This window comes from Budorcas taxicolor, chromosome 5, assembly GCF_023091745.1.
Source record: "Budorcas taxicolor isolate Tak-1 chromosome 5, Takin1.1, whole genome shotgun sequence".
Lineage (NCBI taxonomy): Eukaryota > Metazoa > Chordata > Mammalia > Artiodactyla > Bovidae > Budorcas > Budorcas taxicolor.
The window spans coordinates 4806137-4824917 of record NC_068914.1 but is presented as its reverse complement, the minus strand read 5'-3'; the positions used below and the strand labels follow the sequence as shown (position 1 = coordinate 4824917).

General features: G+C 37.4%; 1 protein-coding gene and 1 non-coding gene across 2 annotated transcripts in view; one reads left to right on the top strand and one right to left on the bottom strand.

Moving 5' to 3' along the window:
- Positions 1-18781, bottom strand: part of WAPL (WAPL cohesin release factor) — a 75476-nt gene that overhangs the window by 43293 nt on the left and 13402 nt on the right. Inside the window, exons 3-4 of the mRNA XM_052639576.1 lie at positions 4166-5206; positions 2076-2194 (exon numbers count right to left, since the gene is read on the bottom strand). Of these exons, the coding sequence (XP_052495536.1) occupies positions 2076-2194; positions 4166-5206 (1160 nt within the window). The remainder of the gene's footprint in view (positions 1-2075; positions 2195-4165; positions 5207-18781) is intronic.
- Positions 9500-9603, top strand: LOC128049093 (U6 spliceosomal RNA). The gene has a single exon (XR_008199464.1). It is a non-coding gene; the product is annotated as a U6 spliceosomal RNA (small nuclear RNA).

Genomic DNA, 18781 nt, shown 5'->3' with positions numbered 1-18781 from the left:
TATACATTTTCATTTTTAACTTGGTAAATACTGGTAAATAGTAACATATAATCAAAATAGTTTTGGGATTCTCAGTAAAATTTTTAAGACTGTAAAGTAATCCTGAGATCAAAAAATGGGGTAACTTTCACACTAGAAATCAAAACATGCCATACACAATTTTAGAAATCAAACTCTCACCTAAGAATTAAGGACCACAGTCATTACACCACACTACCATAGGCCCTGACTCCAGAGCAAGTTAGCTCCATTGAAATTAGCATTAAGAACTTTTTTTTTCCCCTGCTGGGAGGTGGGTACATGGGGGTACAAAAGTATAACACAATCACTCTGAAAAGATTCCTAACTGGCTCTTCAGAGGTAAAAGAATTAAAAATAAAATGAGGCCAGATAATATAGACACGCTCATTTTTTAGTTGCTTAAAAGTAGTTCAATCTACAATAACAAAACTACAATAACATTATATAAGCTATTTAAGTAAAGGAATTTTTAAATACAAAGGTCAAGTCAAGCAAATTATTCTCAATACCTATGCAGGACCATATTTAAAAGACTTATAAAATGCCTAAGAATGAACTTACCCTTAACACTATATACAAAAATCAACTCAAAATGAATCAGTGACCTAAATGTAAAAGTTGAAACTATAAAACTTAGAAGAAAACACAGGTCAAAAGGTAGACATCCTATTTCACAATGATTTTAAATGTAACACCAAAAGTGTGGGTAACAAAAGAAAAAAAAAGATAAATTGGACTTCACTGATATTAAAGCACACTATCAAGACAACTCACAGTATAGGAACATTTATGTGCAAATTATATGAGGTGTTAATATATAAAGAGCTCCTATAACAACCAAAAAACCAAACAATTTAATTAAAAATTGGGCACTAAATAGACATTTCTCTAAAAAGGTGTACAAACGTCCAGTAAGTACATGAAAAGATGCTCAACATCATTAATTAGTAAAATATAAATCAAACCACAATGAGATAAAATTTCCCACACATTAGGATAGCTATTATCGGAAAACTCAGACAATAACATGTTGGTGAGGATGTGGGAGAATTGGAAACCTTATGCACTACTAAGAATATAAAAATGGTACAGTCAAGGTGGAAAAGTCTGGCAGTAAAACAGACGTGGGCGTCCCTTGTGGCTCAGTGGTGAAGAATCTGCCTGCCAATGCCAGGAGGCACAAATTCAACACCTGGTCCATGAAGATCCCACATGCTGCAGGACAACTACTTGTGGTCCAGGTGCCACAACTGCTGAGCCCATGTGGCACAGCTACCGAAGCCTCAACACTCCAGAGCACGTGCTCCACAAGGAAAGCCACTTCAGTGAGAAACGTGTGCACTGCAACTAGGTAGCAGCCCCTGCTTGCCACCACTGAAGCTCACACAGCAAGAAAGGACCCAGCACAGCCCAATAAATATTTAAAAAAAAAAAAAAAAAAAGACACACACCTACCATATGTCCTAAAAATTCCACTCCTAAATATCCAAATCAATTGAAAGCAGAGACTCAAAAACAGCCAAAAAGTGAGAACCACCCAAGCGTCCTTCTACAGATGAGTAAATAAACAAAACGTGGTATATACATACACTGTAATATTATGCAGCCATAAAAAACAAACAACATCCTGATATATGATACATCCCTACAATAGGGATGGAACACCTTGACAACAACGCTTAGTGAAATAAGCCAGACACAAATAGACAAACATTGTGTGACTCCACTTACATGAGCTACCTAGAATAGGGAAACAAGAAAAATAGTATTTACCAGGGGTTGGGCAGGTCAAGGTGGAGTTGTCATTTAATGAAGCTATTTGTTAATGGTTAATGTCACTGAATTGTATACTTGCATATAATAAAAGAGCATGTTATGTATGTTTTACCACACTACAAAACATGGTAACAATGCTTTTACAAAATGACTTCCATATAGCCTTCGAAAGACAAAATTATATTGCCATGATGTTTGTTGGTTATTTTTAAATTAAAAAATTAAGAGTTAAGCCCTCCAACAACAAAAATACAAATCACTGATAGGGCTTTACTTACCCGTTTGGGGCCACTAAAAATCTTTCTGGTATTTTCCTTTGATTTATCTCCTTGTTTATTTGGAGGTTTCTTCACACTTTCAGGCACACCAGGCAAGTCCTCTGTAAAATCCAAGTTTTCTGAAATGGTAATCAAAACTAGCTAGCTTTCTATTATTTCAAATTATCTACCAGACAACTAATGAATATTTTGGGGAGAAAGAAGCACACTGTGGGGAGGAAAAGATAAAATAAAAACAACACAAAGCTGACGAAATACTCCAATGATATTATTCTCACTCTCCCATACTCACTCCCTGCTTGCACCCTCCTACTCTAGAAGAAAATCAGAAACTTAGTTGCAGTGTATGTGCTCCAGTTTTATCAGCAAAATCAATTCTTTTCCAGAATAATTTGTTCTTCAACGTTCATATAACTGCTCGTTATCTATCAACATTAAAACTAGCAGTCTAGTTTAAACTACACACACGCACACACCAACAGGTTAGATATGTACCTGTAACATTTTTCTACAATTAAAGTACACTGAATCATGCTGGCCTTCAAGGAATGCCTGTTTAACATCTACAGAAGCCACATTAAAAAAAAAAAAAAAAAAGATACAGCTATCCTTGGCAAAAGATACAGAATAACCTAGTACAATGTAGTTCAGTGGTCTGTGGCGTTCTCACAAAAATCAACCAAAGAATTCTATTAGTTTCCAAATGGTTGTATTTTTTCCCTAGCCTAAACAAAAAAAAGAGGGGGAAAAAAAGGGGAGACTTTTCTCTATTCTAACTCTTAAAACTGTCTGCTGTTTCAAACACTGTATAAAGACTTAGATTCCAACTAATCAATCAAATGGTCTCTAGTTTGTAAACGTTATTTGCTATCAACTTGACGTTTCTGAAAGGGAGTCTAATGATTTAGGATAACTTGCTATCAAGGTTAGCACAGAAACTAGGTAGGTTGTAGCAGGACAGGAGTTCAGGTTTCAGTATTCAGTTACTAATCACCCTCCTGAGAAAGCAACTGTAAAGCTGTCTGCCCAGTCGTAGCTCAAGTGACTGGCAAAGATGCGGCAGACTTCATTTCTTCAGAAGGGATTCAAGACAACATGGGATGAATTCTGAAAATAGTCTTATTTTTTCTAGTGGGGAATAAGGCAGGCTGCTAGGGGGTACTCTTGTATAATTCTAGTTTTGAAAATAAGAATGATTCTAATCTAGCAAAATTATTTTTAGGCCTACTGAAGCAAAATGGTAAGTAGTCTCAAGTATGACATACTCTATGAGAGACACGATACATAGAAACACTATGATAGCTCTAATTCACCATGATTCTTGTTCTATGACCCTAAAAGGACAAAAGCTTTAACAAGAAAACCAATATACGAAAAATGTATTTGGTTAAATATAAATAAATATAAGCCCCTGTATCGCAGAGGCTTTCATATACTCTTCCTCAACAGTCAATTCACATCATAATGTTCTTGTCAAGTAATGACTTACTCATAGCAAGGCTAAGCTATTTCTTTTATCTTTCCGTGGAAACTATCAACTCCTCAAGTCATTATGAGTCCTACTATCTTAAGGGACAAATTAATTTCACTGATAAGAATGCAAAACCATTTAGTTAGCATCTTTCAATTTTATTAAGTCAACTTACGAGAGTGATCCTTAAGATTAAGATTTAATCTCAACTTTATAAATTCAAGGTATTTCCCTCATTTCAACCATCTAGTATCAATACAATTCTATATGACCAAAGTCTATCCTTCTGTCTCCACTGGGTTTAGTTTTTCCAAGCTAAAACATCAAGATGTTTGCTATCTCTGGATACACACAAATATACACAATTTTAAAATTCTCAAGTGCCAATGGCAGAATTAAAATACAAATATGAAAAGACTCCTCAATTTACAAATTGGTTCCTTACAAGGTGGGACTTTATTTCCATTTAAAATGCTGTATCTTTAGATAAGGTAACCTTTGGCACTAAATAGGTATTTCTGTTGAAATTAAATGTAGCAACAAGTTACAAGCTATCAAGGAGAAAACTAAGTAACTATTATTTAAGCCTGAAAAACACATTTAGTTTTTTAAGTCTTACCTGCATTATTAGAACTAGACTGACTGTCCTGGGAATTATCATTGCTTTCTGGAGGAGGCTGCAAGGAGGGTGATGGAGCTGTTTTAGTTCTTTTTTTGCTTGTCTTTCTTTCCACCTGACAGTCATCATCTTCATCATCTTCACTTTCACTGAGATCATCAAAGCCAAAATACTTAATTTTGTAGTTAGAACTCCCAGAACCTCCCTCATCACCTCCTGTCTCATCATGATCTTCAAACCCAAAAAATTCAAGTTTAACATCCTTTTTAGATTTAGTATTACTAGCTCGAAATCTAGTAGTGGTCTTAGATGTCGCAATATCTGCTTTTTTTCTTAGCCGGCCAGCTTCTCCCAAATCTGCAGGGGTTGAAGCAGTGAACTCATCCATGCTGCGTTCCATAGTATCCTGTATGGTAACATTACAAACTGACAAGCAAGATGGATGTAAAACAGTATAATCTCTAGTCCGTCCAACCGTCCCTCTAAAACTGGTCCCACAACTTACACTGCCTTTCTTTGCCTGGTTCAGGCCATCTTTACTTGACTCACTGTTTGCTTTGGCTAAGGCCTGACTGGTGCCGTCCATCAGCTTATCAAAATTCGACGCTCCTTGTGCGGATTTTGCTTTATTGGCCCTACAGTACGTCCTACAGTTGCTTGGCCTAAGAACACTTTGCATCATGTCTTCCTCAATGGCTTCATTTAGATTTTCCAATCGATTTTTAAAATCCTCATCCTTAATCTCCAAAAGAGGATCACTATCCAGATTTAAAATACAATCTTCGGATCTGCTGTCTTCAAAATCATTATCCCATTCATATAAACCAGTTCTTACAGATCCCTTGATTGATGATGTTTCTGATGGCGATTCTGACCTTTTCCCAAGTTGGGAATTCCAAGTATCATTTTCCTTGATTTCATCAGCTTTGTATCCAGAAGCCACTGTAGTTTCTGCATTGTGTTTCTTAGTACTGTCTTCAGCATTTTTGTAAATATGGTGACTATTCTTTTCATGTTCTTCACTAAAGTTCTCCACTTTATCTATAAAAATGAAAAATAGGTCAAAGGATAAAAATATGAGTGGTATCAATGTAAAAGTTAATAAAAGGGACATTTGGTTAATTAATAGAAGTCATTTAATTTTGAAATAATTACAATAATTTTAAATTGTGGAAAAAATAAATGTTTATGTATCTGACAATTTATTCTTCTACCTTTTCAGTATATAGCTCTCATGTCTTCTACTGACCTCTCCCTAGGCATCCAAGTCCCTTTAAAATTGTCACCCTCAATTTAAGAGATTTCAGCAGTGTTAAACAACAGGATCAATTCAGAATGACATACACATAGTCAAACCTTCTCAGAGGTACAATAGATTTTTCAAACAAAAATGCTTAAACTAAAAATTATTTAGAACCTAAACAATGTAACTTGGACTGCAAGGAGATCCAACCAGTCCATCCTAAAGGAGACCAGTCCGGGGTGTTCACTGGAAGGACTGATGCTGAGGCTGAAACTCCAATACTTTGGCCACCTCATGCAAAGAGCTGACTCACTGGAAAAGACCCTGATCTGGGAGGGATTAGGGGGGCAGGAGAAGGGGATGACAGAGGATGAGATAGCTGGATGCCACCACTGACTTGATGCACATGAGTTTGGGTGAACTCCGGGAGTTGCTGATGGACAGGGAGGCCTGGCACCCTGCAATTCATGGGGTCGCAAGAGTCTGACAGGACTGGGCGAGTGAAATGAAACAATGTAATACAATTAATGAAGACATTCTGGCAGTGCCTATTTCTCCTGAGTAGAGTTGCCCATATGGCATGTCAGTTCTGTCTAGAAACCTGTTCCAGATTCAGGTTTCTGTAGTCAACTCTGCTTTTCATTCCTTCTTCTGATCATGAAAGCCACATAATTTCAACGCTTTTTTTAAACAGTGCCTCTGATGCCTAAGTTTCATGGCTACAGTGGTTATTTATCCATATCCTGCTGCACGCTCAGTCGCTTCAGTCATATCTGACTCGTACCCTATGAACTGTAGCCTGTCAGGCTCCTCTGTCCATGGGATTATTCAGGCAAGAATACTGCAGCAGACTGCCATGCAATCTTTCAGGGGAATCATCCCGACCCAGAGATTGAACCCAGGGCCTCCTGCGTCTTTGCACCGCAGGCAGATTCTTTACCACTGAGCCACCAGGGAAGCCCTTATTTATCCGTATCAGCCAGTGGTAAATCACGAATTGCCTATTCATTTTATAGCTGGGGAATCCATTTTTGTTGTCTTTAGTTTTGACATTAGAAATATTTTTTTAATCTTTCTAAATAAGAGATGGAAATGTGATTCAAATCGGGATTATAATTAATTCTTCAAGTACTTGATGGTAGAAAAACCCAGGTTCAATATTTATGATAAATTAATAAAGTTACGAAGAAAAAAACCTACAAAAAAACCTACATTTATCAAAGTTCTTTACAAAGCTCAATTAACAAACCATCAAATACAAGCAAAGGGATGCTTCACATGAATTCACTACACAATTACAAATCTCAATTAACAAATCATCAAATGCAAGCAAAGGGATGCTTTACATGAATCCACTATACAATTTTTAATGCTACCCAATGGTTGTAAATGTAATTTATATTTACTTACTTTTAGAAAGCATCTAATTTACAGGTATACATGCTTTATTCTTAGATATTTCCCAGGCAAAGGCAAGGAACTATAGTTTTCATAATCTCAGAAGTATCATATCACTAAGCATAAAATACTGAAAAGCTAACAATTAATAGCTGACTCTGACATCTGAAACATTTTTAAAAGGGGCTGAAACAAAGCCAAGTTTAAAACCAAACCTTAAGAAATGATACCACTGCTTTTATAACAAGTGGAAAGAATACCAGTAGCTGAATCTGGAGACCTGTGTAGGGCTCAGAGAAGACCCTTAACTTAGGGAGTTTTCCTGAGGGTTTCAATTTCTTCCTCTGTTCAAAAGGGAAGCAACTGACCCATACTACTTTAGAGCATTATTAATGGAATTATTTGCTAACAAATGCCTATGGCAATGCTTTGTATGCTCAGCTACAAAGATGTGTATAAGATGTCATCAAATATCATACCACACCATTTTTATAGCTACACAGCATTGTCTTAATGTTAAAATTTATTTAAGCTATTTCTAATTGTTTTATGTAAAAACATCCTTTTGACAAAAAAGTTTTACGATAACAATAAACTTTATTATTCACATTTTTAAAAATTACTACTTCAAGTTTTACCTACCACTCCCATTTCCCCTAAAATCAGAGTATTCTCATGGGCTGCCTTTCACATGTAAATCTAACTCTGTTGTGAGCATCCCTTGATATATTCAAGTGCAAAGACTAATAAAGAGCTCTACAGAATGAAGTACTGTCACTAAAAGTTATGTCACTAGCACATATAATTTATTCATGTATTCAATTACATAGCATAATCTTACAGATGAATTATAAGAGTATATTATATAATTTTTAAATTTATGAAATACATTACATAGATAAAAGCTAAGTAAATCAACAAAGAGTTCTGCCCAAGAAAAGCTATCTAAGTTTTCTACAACAGTATTCTAATATATAAACTGAATACTTTCTACAGTCCTTCACCATTTAGGTCTTCAACAAATATTCTCAACTATACCTTCAGAAGAGAGAGCAAGGCTATCCTGTCCTAAAATGCAAAAGAGCAATTACTTTCAACTATCCTTCCTCCCCAAACGGACCCCAGCTTCACTGTCACATAAATTAAAGTTATATCTCAAAACATCAAGGCAGGGAGAAAGGAAGTGAAAATTGGGTTTTCTTTTTTCTTTCTTTTACAATGGCTTGTACTGAGACAATTTTAGGGCTTCTGTAACATTTCTATTTGGAAATCTTCCTTATTTCCAGTTCTTAGATGGCTAAACTGTTTTCCATATGCCAAGAGGTTCACTCACACCACCTCAGCAAGAAAGCATACTCATCTATCTTTGCTCAAATGTCCAACCCAGTACGCACCCTCAACTCTTTTTTTTTAACAGAGAAGGTAAGTATTAACTGTTTTAAGCTAAACCACCTATGTAAACAGAAATGCATTTCTAACAAAGATAACAGTTCAGAAATTAAATGGGTAAGTGCCAGCTCTGCCACTTACTGACTAAAATGACCTTTGGCAAGTCACCCTAAGAAGTGGGGACAATTTCTTCATCTGAAAAAATGAGCTAATAAAAATCTGTCTCATGGACAATTTGAACAGATAAAAGAAGATAACGTAACTAAGGATACTTGCAGGTTAAAGAGCACCACACAAATGCAAACTATTGTAACAACTCTGCCAAAATATAGAGTATATTTTTAATAACCTTTTAGTGAGACATTTCTTAATGGAATTTAACTTGTACGTTCATCAATATTTCCTTATGACCCTGTGTCTATCAGCTTCAAGCAAGGAATCCAAAATTACATTTTAAAGCCTACTGTTCCTCCTTAACCTAGAGGGTGAAGACTGGATTATGGAGAAAGTTTTCAGAAGAAGACTTAGCCTAGCACCATCTTCAAAGATACTTAATAAACGCCTTTTAATGTCACTAGATTTTAGCGTCTACCCAGTCTTTTATATATTAGGTAGCATATGAGGGAGGGAATTTAGCACAGTAAAGACTACATGGAATTTGGAATCTGAGAAACATGGTATTGAACTACACACCTAAGACAGTAATTAGATGTGTAAAAATTTGGCAACTCTTATTTCCTCTCTAACCTTCATTCTGGTTATCTAAAAGACAGTAAGCAACCTTACACAGAAGTTTAATTAAATGTCTACTATTTCCTTAAGATTCTTAATTTTGAAAGGAAATAGAGGATTCCTTTTAAAATAAGAACACATCAGTACTTACAATAATGTGAGTATACATGGTCTTATAAAGGAAAATACTCAGGTGAGATAATTTAAGGCTTCCATGAATGAATTGAATGCTGAAACACTTAAAAAGTGGGAAGGGAGGTTTGATTAGAGATTTATGAATGATCTCATGGTTTCTGCATATCTCATAAAACTGAAAAAAAAAGTCTGTGCACAGTTTTCAGGGAGAGTATCTATAATTTTAACAAGTTTTCACACACTCCAAAATATATTTTTTAACTGATAAAGGACAAGGGAAGGAGCAAAATATCTGTGGGAAATCAGTATATGTTAATTGTAGAACTTCGTATCTTTATGGGAAAGATTATTCAATAACATGTTCTGAAACATTTATCTTCAACCATAAAGCAAAAGAAATTTCACCAAAATTAAATGTCCATTAAAAAACCACTAATGTGCTCGCTTCGGTAGCACATATACTAAAATTGGAAAGATATAGAGATTGGCATGGCCTCTGCACAAGGATGACATGTAAATTTGTGAAGTGCCCCACATTTTTACATTTCTCCAAAGAAGATGCACCACTATCAAACACATGAAAAGATGCTCCACATCACTCATTATAAGAGAAATGCAAATCAAAACCACAATGATCAGAATGGACATCATCAAAAAATCTACAAAGAATATATGCTGGAGAAGGTGTGGAGAAAAGGGTACTCTCTTGCACTGTAGGTGGGAATATAAATTGATACAGCCACTATGGAGAACAGTATGCTGCTGCTGCTGCTAAGTCGCTTCAGTCGTGTCTGACTCTGTGCGATCCCATAGACGGCAGCCCACCAGGCTCCCCCGTCCCAGGGATTCTCCAGGCAAGAACACTAGAGTGGGTTGCCATTTCCTTCTCCAATGCATGAAAGGGAAAAGTGAAAGTGAAGTCACTCAGTCGTGTCTGACTCTTCGCGACCCCAAGGGCTGCAGCCCACCAGGCTCCTCCATCCATGTGAGTTTCCAGGCAAGAGTACTGGAGTGCGTTGCCATTGCCCTCTCCAGGAGAACAGTATGGACGTTCCTTGAAAACTATGGAGAAGGAAATGGCAACCCACTCCAGTACTCCTGCCTGGAAAATCCCATGGCTGGAGGAGCCTGGTAGGCTCCGTGGGGTCACGAAGTCAGACATGACTGAGTGACTTCACTTTCCTTTACCATGTATGCTACAGCAGCTGGGCCTCTCACCTGCACAGGTAACAGATGTAAAGCGTATGTTTTCTGTTTAATATTATCTTGGACTAGCCGTTCACAAACTTCCTTAGGAATCACGGTTCCCTAGTCAAGAATTTGCTTGCTGCAACTTCAATCACAATGGCCTCAGGCTTAATAATCTTATCCTTTTAAAAAAAAACAAATAGTTATCTCTTTACCTGCTATCACTAGCATTATCATTCATAAAAATTAAAAAAAAAAAGAGAAAACTACCATATGATGCAGCAATCCCACTACTGGGCATATACTCTGAGAATACCATAACTCAGAAAGATACATATCTCCTACAGTCAGTCATAAAGAGTAAGGTCAGAAAGAGAAAAATATCATCATTAATGCACATATATGCAATCTAGAAAACCAGCAGAAATAGAGGGCGAAAATGGTAGGAACTGCCAGGCAGAAAGAGACAGACCCAGAGAATGGACTTGTAGAGGGCTGGACAAACTCAGAGAGCAGCACTAACCTACACTATCTGTACAGCAGATCCCTAGGGTGAAGCTGCTACAGAGCACAGGGGCGACACATGACGACACAGGGGCGACCTAGAGGGGCGACACATGGGGGTGGCTGGGAGGCTCAACAGGGAGAGGATGTATGTATACCAACTGCTGATTCACTCTGTTGTACAGCAGAAACTAACACAACATTGTAAGGCAATTATACTCCAATTAAAACCATTTAAAAAAAAAAACACTATTTAGGGAATTTCCTCCCAGTCCAGGATCCTGTATGCTGCAGTGTGTCCCCCGCCCCCGCCCCCGCCCCCGCCATCACAGAAAAAGAAAAGATGAAAAACTACAATGTTTTTTAAGAGAACTATCCAGACCAGTGGGGCAGGGGAATTACAATGCCTACAACTCAACAATAAGATATCGAATAAAATAAAAAACAAAAAAATGATCAAGCAATTTGTCAGTCCCTTGATTTAAAAAAAGAATATTCAATAAACATATAAAATATATTAAAAGACATTTAATTCATTAGTTAGTTATTAGGAAGATGCACATTAAAACTATAATGAGATGCTACTGCACAACCACCAAGAGTTAAAATTCACAATGCCAAGTATTGTGGAGAAAGTAAAGCAACTTCAACTGGCCACAGCAAGACCGGGAACCACCACTTTGGCATTACCTACAAAGCTAAACTTAACAGTTACCCTCAGTTGAATTCAGTTCAGTTGCTCAGTCGTGTCCGACTCTTTGCGACCCATGGACTGAAGTAGACCAGACTTCTTCCCTGTCCATCACCAAATCCCAGAGTTTATTCAAACTCATGTCCATTAAGTCAGTGATGCCATCCAACCATCTCATCCTCTGTTGTCCCCTCCTCCTCCTGCCTTCAATCTTTCCCAGCATCAGGGTCTTTTCAAATGAGTCAGTTCTTCGCATCAGGTGGCCAAAGAACCGGAGTTTGAGCTTCAGCATCAGTCCGTTCCAATGACAACCCAGGACTGATCTCCTTTAGGATGGACTAATTGAACCTCCTTGCAGTCCAAGGGACTCTCAGGAGTCTTCTCCAACACCACAGTTCAAAAGCATCGATTCTTCGGTGCTCAGGTTTCTTTATGGTCCAACTCTCACATGCATACATGACTACCGGGAAAACCATAGCCTTGACCAGACGAAACTTTGTTGGCAAATGCCTCTGCTTTTTAATATGCTATCTAGGTTGGTCATTTTTCTTCCAAGGAGCAAGCCATCTTTTAATTTCATGGCTGCAGTCACCATCTGCAGGGATTTTGGAGCCCCCAAAAAATAAAGTCTGACACTGTTTCCCCATCTATCTGCCATGAAGTGATGGGGCCAGATGCCATGATCTTAGCTTTCTGAATGTGGAGCTTTAAGCCAACTTTTTCACTCTTCTCTTTCACTTTCATCAAGAGGCTCTTTAGTTCTTCTTCACTTTCTGCCATAAGGGTGGTGTCATCTGCGTATCTGAGGTTATTGATATTTCTCCCGCAATCTTGATTCCAGCTTTTGCTTCATCCAGTCCAGCGTTTCTCATGATGTACTCTGCATAGAAGTTAAATAAGCAGGGTGACATTATACAGCCTTGATCTACTCCTTTCCCTATCTGGAACCAGTCTGTTGTTCCATGCCCAGTTCTAACTGTTGCTTCTTGACCTACATAGATTTCTCAGGTGGTCTGGTATTCCCATCTCTTTCAGAATTGTCCACAGTTTGTTGTGATCCACACAGTCAAAGGCTTTGGCATAATCAATAAAGCAGAAGTAGATGTTTTTCTGGAACTCTCTTGCTTTTTTGATGATCCAACGGATGCTGGCAATTAATCTGATCTCTGGTTCCTCTGCCTTTTCTAAAACCAGCTTGAACATCTAGAAGTTCACAGTTCAAGGACTGTTGAAGCCTGGCTTGGAGAATTTTGAGCAATACTTTATTAGCGTGTGAGACGAGTACAATTGTGCGGTAGTTTGAGCATTCTTTTGCATTGCCTTTCTTTAGGATTAGAGTGAAAACTGACCTCTTCCAGTCCTGTGGCCACTGATGAGTTTTCCAATTTTGCTGGCATGAGTGCAGCACTTTCACAGCAGCATCTTTTAAGATTTGAAATAGCTCGATTGGAATTCCATCACTTCCACTAGCTTTGTTCATAGTGATGCTTCCTAAGGCCCACTTGACTTCACATTCCAGGATGTCTGGCTCTAGGTGAGTGATCACACCATCGTGATTATCTGGGTCGTGAAGATCTTTTTTGTACAGTTCTTCTGTGTATTCTTGCCACCTCTTCTTAATATCTTCTGCTTCTGTTAGGTCGATACCATTTCTGTCCTTTATTGAGCCCATCTTTGCATGAAATATTCCCTTGGTATCTCTAATTTTCTTGAAGAGATCTCTAGTCTTTCCCACTCTATTATTTTCCTCTATTTCTTTGCACTGATCACTGAGGAAGGCTTTCCTATCTCTCCTTGCTATTCTTTGGATCTCTGCATTCAAATGGGTATATCTTTCCTTCTCTCCTTTGCTTTCACTTCTCTTCTTTTCACAGCTATTTATAAGGCCACCTCAGACAACCATTTTGCTTTTTTGCATTTCTTTTTCTTGGAGATGGTCTTGATCCCTGTCTCTTGTACAGTGTCACGAACCTCTGTTCATAGTTCATCAGGCACTCTATCAGACCTAATCCCTTGAATCTATTTCTCACTTCCACTGTATAATCATAAGGGATTTGATTGAGGTCATACCTGAATGGTCTAGTGGTTTTCCCTACTTTCTTCAATTTAAGTCTGAATTTGGCAATAAGGAGTTCATGATCTGAGCCACAGTCAGTTCCCAGTCTTCTTTTTGCTGACTCTACAGAGCTTCTCCATCTTTGGCTGCAAAGAATATAATCAATCTATCTGATTTCCGTGTTGACCGTCTGGTCATGTCCATGTGTAGAGTCTTCTCTTGTGTTGTTGGAAGAGGGTGTTTGCTATGACCAGTGTGTTCTCTCGGCAAAACTCTATTAGGCTTTGTCCTGCTTCATTCTGTACTCCAAGGCCAAATTTGCCTGTTACTCCAGGTGTTTCCCGACTTCATACTTTTGCACTCCAGTCCCCTATAACGAAAAGGACATCTTTTTTGGGTGTTAGTTCTAGAAGGTCTTGTAGGTCTTCACAGAACTGTTCAACTTCAGCTTCTTCAGCGTTACTGGTCGAGGAATACACTTGGCTTACCGTGACACTGAACGGTTTGGCTTGGAAACAGAGATCATTCTGTCGTTTTTGCGACTGCATCCAAGTACTGCATTTTGGACTCTTGTTGACTATGATGGCTACTCCACTTCTTCCAAGGGATTCTTGTCAATAGTAGTAGATATAACGGTCATCTGAAATAAACTCACTCATTCCAGTCCATTTTAGTTCACTGATTCCTAAAATGTCGACGTTCCCTCTTGCCATCTCCTGTTTGACCACTTCCAATTTGCCACCTAACATTCCAGGTTCCTATGCAATATTGCTCTTTACAGCACTGGACCTTGCTTCCATTACCAGTCACATCCGCAACTGAATGCTGTTTTTGCTTTGGCTCCATCTCTTCATTCTGGAGTTATTTCTCCACTGATCTCCAGTAGCATATTGGGCACCTACTGACTTGAGGAGTTCATCTTTCAGTGTCCTATCTTTTTGCCTTTTCATACTGTTCATGGGGTTCTGAAGACAAGAATACCGAAGTGGTTTGCCATTGCTTTCTCCAGTGGACCACATTTTGTCAGTGGTCCTGTTATCCTATGACCCAGCAATTCCATTTCAAAGTACTTATCTAACAGAAATATATGTATACATGCACTAAACAGCTTATTAAACTTAACCATATGAAACTTCCACTTTTAAATCAAGTATTAGCAATTCCACATGGTTCAACATAATAGAAGTACACTTAAAACATCATTCCAAAACCAGGAAATATAAATATACATTAACAGTACAATCAACAGAGTGACGGAGAAGGCAATGGCACCCCACTCCAGTTCTCTTGCCTGGAAAATCCCATGGACGGAGGAACCTGGAAGGCTGCAGTCCATGGGGTCGCTGAGGGTCGGGCACGACTGAGCGACTTCACTTTCACTTTTCACTTTCCTGCACTGGAGAAGGAAATGGCAACCCACTCCAGTGTTCTTGCCTGGAGAATCCAAGGGACGGGGTAGCCTGGTGGGCTGCTATCTATGGGGTCGCACAGGGTCAGACACAACTGAAGTGACTTAGCATCTTAGCAAAAGAGTGATCTATTAATACAAAGAAATACTGCAGAGCAATAAAAATAATTAAAACTACATTTCTGTAGGAGTGTATTACTTAGAACAATAATTACAGAGAACAATTTGGCAATACTTTTTAAAATTAAAAATGTACATGTGAGAAATAAACTGACTCTGAAGCAGTTTTATTTACTCTACAAAAAACTTTCCATGAGTATGAATAACGTAAGTAACAAGGAAACTCACTATAACATTGTTTCCTGATTGCATACAGCCACATATGTGAATACTATGTAGCTGATAAAAATAATGAGGCAAGTCTGTATCATGTACAGGTAAGGCCGATCTTAGGAAAAAAGGATGAATGAAGGGTAAGGGGGAAGTCTTCCATACCTCTTGAATTTTACACTGTCTACAGTCTATTCAAAAGCGTTAAAAGTAAAAATTAACAAAAGCACATATTAATTACCTTAAACTGTAACAATGATATTATAGTTATTTTTGGAGTGCCAAGATATTAAAGAATTATATTTATGTATGAAATTCAGTGTCAATTTGCTTCAAAATAATCCACTGGTGAAAGGGAGTAGGTGGTGATAAAAATGAAGACTAGCTATGAACTTATGTTACTGAAGCTGGATACACACACATACATCTATCTGTATTAACTGTATGCTAGTCTCTATACAAACAGCATATATACTACATTCACCCTTGGAAGAAAGTGAAGATTATCTCCTTTTACTCTTTACCAAATCCAGCATTATACAGATGAAGAAAAGGCAGCCCAGAAAGGCCAATGACAACAAAGTTGCCAAATGAACCAATGACCAACTGACCTCCCAAAAAGAACCATACCAAATTCTAATGTATTACACTACCTCTACTGGTGGCTGCTGAAAACTTAAATACTAGATAAACCATCTTAACCCATATTAATAGAAGTCTAGATGAGATGAAGCTAAAAATCTAACATGCTGGACAGACTGTAATGAGTATCACACGATATGCAGATACCTAAATTTAAACAAAACCTTTGACTTCTAAGGAGACTGTACAGATCAGGGAGAAGTGGCTTTGGAGACCATGACCCATGAAATGCAGTTGAGGTAACCAGAAAAGTTTAACCTGGGGGCAGGGGAGAGGTGTGTCACTGTTACATGGGAAACTGCCTTTCAATATCAGCATGGCTGTCATGCAAAGAGGGAACAAACTTATTAAATCTATAGACAACATTCAATTCACAGAAACTATAAGGACTGATAAGCAAGAGCATTAAAGATTAACTAGAGCTGTCCAAAGAAGGGGATGCCTAGGGAGGAGAGTGTACTCTATTGTCAGAAATACTTAATAAAATGGAACTTGTTCAAAACAACTCACTTCTGCCCTGCAAAAAACTGTTAAGGGAAAGCAAAAACAAATCACAGGCTCAGAAAATATCTGCAATAAATGTCTGATACAATACTTGTATCGGAAATAAAGAACTCTTAAAGTTCAATGAGAAAATAAGCAACTCAATTAAAAATGAGCAAAGAAATGTGAGGGTACATCAAAGAAACTATACTGATACCAAAATAAGCATGGAAAATGCTCCTCATCAATCATTAAGGAAATAAAAAAGGCTTATTTCCTTAATATAGTGGTGTAGTAAGAATTCTTATGTATCAGTAAGTCAATCAATGTTCCAGCAGAAAAAGCAGGTATAGACACAAAGTTCAACAGAAAAAGAAGTAGAATGAATTAATAACTTATGAAAAGATACTCAATTTCATTTACAATTAAAAATCAAGAGTAAACATTATATATTAATTATATCTCAATAAAGCTGGAAAAAGAAAGTAAAACAAAGCTGAACTATATTTATACTTACTAAGCCCTCAGTATGTGCCTGATACTGTCCCAAATACTTTCCATCCATTAATTCATTTGATCTCATAGCAACCATCTGATGTAGGTACTATTACAAGTTCACAAGCCTTTCTCCACAATTGCAACATCCAAAACACTCTGAAAACACAGTTTTCTGATAATGCCTTTTGAAGCAAAACCTGACCTCATCTAAGTAAGGCTATTGATAGTATTTTCTTTTTCTGAATAAAACTTGTCTTTGAATAGAGTGCTGCCGAGCACCTGATGGGGGTTCATATTAAAAAAACATACTTTATAATTCCAAACTAACCCCAATTCCAAGACAGATCTGGCCTCGAATGTTTCAGAGAAGGAAATGTGAACCTGTCTCCCATTCTGCACGAGGGACAGTAGATTTCAGCTGCTAGACAGTTAACAGAGACACAATTATTAAGTGCTGTTTACTGTCTAAAAAATAAAGCTATTTTTTAAAGAAAACAAAAACACTGGAAACAACCCAAAGTCTGACATCTACAAGGAACTGGCTAAGAAATTACAAAAATATACGTAGGGGGAATTGACATACCATGAATGCAACAGTATTTTTAAATAAAAAAGAGGAGGAGGCCTGAAAGAAAACTTCCATATATTGTCAGAGATTTATTCCCGATACATATTAAGTGAAAAAGCATGGTATTAAACAGCAAGTCATCATTTTGTAGATCTAATACACACACAAATCTGTAACTCCTTGCACTTCTTGCAGATACACAGCATATGTCAGAAAGGGTAACAAAAGTAATTTTGAATGGTCAATCACTCCAAGAACAACTGGCACAACTGGAAAAAGGAGGTGGGGAAGCTTTTAACCACTATAATTTTGTACCATGTGCAGATAATTTACATTAAAAAAAAAAACTGCACATATTCTAAAGTAGAAAAAATTAAACCCCCAAAATAAAGACGACATTTTTTTTTTATCTTTCAGCTAGACAAACTCCAAAGTTCAACAGAAAGATGCTAGGGGAAAAAAGTCAGTGTCAGTGGGAGATACTGCAATATCAGCTGAATATTTAAATATTTATGCTCTTTCAATTCCACTTCTAGAAACATCTTCTACCACTGTATGTGAGAACATGACGTTCAAACATGAAAGTAGAATGATGTCCCATATAACATTGTTAATAACAAATGACCACAAAACAGCCAAACTATTCCTAGGAGACTTAAGTATGGTATATCCATATAATAGAAAACCATGAAGAAAAGGTAGATTTATAAACACTGACGTGTATATCTTAATGATTTTTCTGTACACACATACATACACAGTATACACCACACTGTCATTTATGTGTTTGTATTTTTAGGGATATATCGATTTACATGCTGTGCATATTAAAGATTATTAAAATATATATAAGAAAGTGTCAACAGCATGCTTCTATGAATGGAAACTTATTTTTCACTGTCAACAAAGGTGTGTGGCTATTTATAAGGGGCACCTAAGAAGTCACAGGAAAAATATGGCACATCTTCCTCAGTGGGTCAGTTTTACTCAAAGATTTGGAAGGTAAAAAGTACTGGAAAAAAATGCTAAGTATTTCAAGTGGTGATTTCAATTATATTTTATAATTTTTTCATTATTTATAAAACATACCTATCAAACACAAAGTCTATATGTAATGTTAAAGATAAAACAACTCCAAAAGAACCATTCAGCTGGGTCCACTGCACAGAATAGTCCAACTCAATTCTCATTCCCTATCAACAGCTGCCTACAGAGAACTGTATGGCCCCCTGCCATTGCCCACCCACACGCCAAGAAGCTTGTTTGTTCCCATGGCCTCCTGCTCAAGCTGCCTATCTCTGCCCACCCTTGCCGGAGATCAGGGAACACATCCACAACCCCAAGTCAAGCC